This window comes from Anomaloglossus baeobatrachus, chromosome 5, assembly GCF_048569485.1.
Source record: "Anomaloglossus baeobatrachus isolate aAnoBae1 chromosome 5, aAnoBae1.hap1, whole genome shotgun sequence".
In the NCBI taxonomy this organism is placed as follows: domain Eukaryota; kingdom Metazoa; phylum Chordata; class Amphibia; order Anura; family Aromobatidae; genus Anomaloglossus; species Anomaloglossus baeobatrachus.
In genome coordinates this window covers 494,187,196-494,190,899 of record NC_134357.1, presented here as the reverse complement: position 1 = coordinate 494,190,899, position 3,704 = coordinate 494,187,196, and the positions used below count along the sequence as shown (strand labels likewise).

At 41.0% G+C, this 3,704-nt stretch overlaps 1 protein-coding gene across 1 annotated transcript; it reads right to left on the bottom strand.

Annotated features, from left to right (window-relative positions):
- Positions 1–348: 348 nt before the first annotated feature.
- Positions 349–2,278, bottom strand: LOC142310407 (nuclear factor 7, brain-like). The gene has a single exon (XM_075347930.1). It carries the CDS (start codon positions 2,216–2,218, stop codon positions 665–667), a length of 1,554 nt encoding a protein of 517 aa, XP_075204045.1. The 5' UTR covers positions 2,219–2,278; the 3' UTR covers positions 349–664.
- Positions 2,279–3,704: the final 1,426 nt, after the last annotated feature.

Below are 3,704 nucleotides of genomic sequence, written 5' to 3'. Positions count from 1 at the left end.
AGAGCTGCACTCACTGTTCTACATGCCTCAGAGCTGAAATCTAAAAAATCACTCTGCTTTCACGGTGTGTTCTGCTGACTGGCACCACACCGTGGCCTCATGTAAAAGAAATGAGCTCTCAGCTCTACTAAGAAGTAAGAAGTGTGTCTGATGATTGCTGATTGTTTCTAATTACAACCAGAACTGTAAATGCAGCTCCAGGCTATGAAAGTGGAAAACAAAGCGATGTATTATGCAACTTTTAATGCAGATCTCACTGTACAGTTTATATATTCATTCTCTTAAAACATAACTTTTAATATCATAAATAGAATTAGAATTATTAGAATGGAGTCTAGAAAAAAAAAAAAAAAAAAAAAAAAAGTTTTCTTCTGTCGCTAAAATGGTTTTTTAATATAACAAAAAGGTTAAAGTTTCCCTAAATCTTTTTTTATCAAGGCATTTTTTTTTTTTAGATATAGGCGTTTAACAACTGCGGCTCTGCAGCCACGTGGAGTATTTAGAGGGACTGCACACTATTCTTGCGAGCGATCATTGCCTGATGTTCCTCACATCCTTTATGCCTGATGTAAAATGAGCATAGCCCTTTAAGTATACAGGTATTAATGCCTGCCACTTGTAAGGGAAATTGTTCTCACTGGTTATATTCTATTTTACTACCAGCCTAATTTAAGACCTTCACCCAAGCATTCGCCCACACGACAATCACTGGGTATAGCGCCTCTGTGAAGGTGGCATTGTAAGTATATAAATGTCTCATCATGGAGTCACCCAGCTCATAAAAAGAAAGCAGCCCAGCCGTATAATCCAGATGTATCCTCACTTTGTAGCACGAAGGTCGACACGCTAATGGAATTTCTTTCTGGTCATGTTTTACAGAATAGTGTTTATTGAAGCTGCGCAGACCCCACGACTTCTTATTATTGCCAATGAGAGAATACTTTCCTTTTCTGCTTATGCTGGCATAGGCCATCCCAACTCTCCATCCTCCCTCCTTACTGACTTCTACGTTCCAGTAAAGTCTTGTTTTAGAAAATCCACTTGTGCCTAAAACTCCAAAAATGGCAAATCTCTGGGGGTTTTCCAGACGACACTGATTTACGTTTGACCAGGTGGCGGTTGTCAGGTCATCCGAGATGTGCACGTCGTTCGCAGCAGTGTTGACATCCAACGTTATGCCAGATGCCTCCTGAACGCAATAACCTTTCTGTAGGTCTGACATTATGGTCACGATATCAGAGTTCACGGTGCCGATGAGCTCTTCAGACAGATCTTCAGACAGAACTTCATACAGATCTTCATACAGACTAGCTTCCGTCTCGTTTAGGTTTTGATCGCTAACCCCCATCAAATCATCTTTGTGTGCCTGTAGGTAAAGTAGAGGATCTAGCATCTGTTCAAGCTCTTGTATAGTGGCTAGTTTCTTGGACAGACTGTCCTTTTTAATATCTAGTTGGTTGATCAGATTGATGACCGGCATTGACACCTGCTCTTGTTTCTTACCGATCTCGTTCAGGACACTGCTCTCCACACAATCCTGCTTCATCCTTAGGTCTTTAAACTGGAGACTGACTTTGTCCACAATACTTGCTGCCTTTTCCGTTATGCACTTAAGAAGGGCCTGGAGATACTGGATTCGCTTTTCAATCTCCTCTTCTCGGATGGCATGTCCTTGAATAGTCTTCAGATTTTCTTTTTGCTGCCTATAGGCCACATACAGTAAGTGAATTTGATGTCCATGGTGCTTCTCCGCCAGCATGCAAGAAGCACATAAACACTCGGCATCCTCAGTACAGTAATATAAGAAGGTCTTGTTATGGCGAGAACATGTTCTCTTACTGAAGGAGATTGTTGGTTCGATTAAAATATGCTCTGGGGACGTGCTGTGTACGGCGACGTGATTGTCACATAGGGAAACTTCACATAAAAGACATCTTTTAGAAGCCACCATCGATGTTTCAATACAGTACATGCAAAGTATCTCACTCCCTTCCCGAGAGCGGAGATGATCCGCTATGTTATTCAGCGTAATGTTCCTCTGCAGCACGGGACGTTGCCCAAAGTTTGCTCTGCATTGAGGACACCTGTAATCAGCATTGAGCACATTAGCGATACACTCCCGGCAGAAGTTGTGTCCACAAATTAATGTTACAGGATCGGTGTACAGGTTCAGGCAGATGCAACAAATCATTTCGTTTCTCACATTGGTAGAAGCCATTGTTGTATGGTGATGGGAGGGCGCAGACTGAAAGCTTCCGTGGAGGAGGGTGCTCTATGGTTTTTTTGTCCGTGACTCTAGAAGTAGAATAAACAAAATTGTTCTATTATCAGATACGAAGACAGGTAAAAACACTGAAAAACAAGCAAGCTGGTTATCACAGTAGTGGTCTCCAATCTGCAGTTACTCAGCTGTTGCAATACTATCACCAGCATACTCTGGAGCCCAATAGACTGGTTGTTCCACTGTTGCAGCAGGTTGAAGAACAATCACAACTGATTATTCTGCTAACCCAGTGGTTCCCAAATTCCAATCCTGATGGTTCCCCCAACAGGTCATTTTCAGGATTTTCTTAGTATTGGACAGGTGATTCCTTGAATTATTCCATCACCTCTGTAATCCTAAGGAGAGCCAGAAAACAACCTGTTCGGTACCATGAGGATTGGAGTTTGGGAAACTGCTAAACCATAACGCTCATTATGGCATCAGACCTGGTGATTAAGTCTAACCCTTGTAGCAGGGTATTTGTCCTTTTCATCCGCTTCCAGTATGGTATATGGCAGTCAGGCATCTGTTCTATATTGACTGTGTATCCTGCTCTCTCCTTTCTGCATTTATCCTTGGCTGGTATTTTTTCCATACACTTTTCTACTTGGTACTTCTTTTTTGGACAGGATTATTTCTTTATGAATTGTGTTATCACTACCCTCTTATTTATATATCCCCTTTGGGCATTCTTATCTTTGTTTATGTGGGCAAGTGAACTATGATCCTTATAATTTCTGTCCATAAAGGAAGTTACATCGGAAATGATAATATGCACTGGTTTGTGAATTTTTGCTGTATTGATGGGAGAGTGCAATATTAATTCATTTATTGTCATTCTGAGGTTATTTAAACCACTGTTATTCACGTTTCCTGGGGCTGTGCAATAACTTTCTCTGGGATAGTGCAATACATTATGGGAGATTTTCTTGCGTGGAGCATGTTATTTAATTCCCCTCTTTTTTGATGCACATTTATAAGTGAATATCAGTGGTTCATCTGTGTTACACACATACGTAAAGTGAAGCAGTGATTGGATTGGTTGTTTTTTGGCAGACATCCCCTGTATTGTTCTATATATTCATAATGTTTTTTTTAAAAAATTTTTTTTAAAAATAATGTTCTCAATAAAATTAGGATTTTATTCTTGCTATTTACTCTGGTTATTTCATTGGTTTTTCTGGATTCTAGAGTTAGCACTACTGTGATTGGGCCAATAATTTGGTGTTCTTAACCCTTGTAGCAGTAGCATAGCTAGCGGGGGGGGGCCCTTTCGGAGCTACAATACAGCTAACTATATCAGTGACACTGCACCTTTAAATGTATCGGCTTGGCCGAGTCACGAGGTTTGGGTCCTATCCAGGGCTGTATTTTGCCTTCGTGCTGCCCTAGGCACTTTAAGTGGTCGCGCCCCTTAGTGACAATGTAACACTGAGTTTTC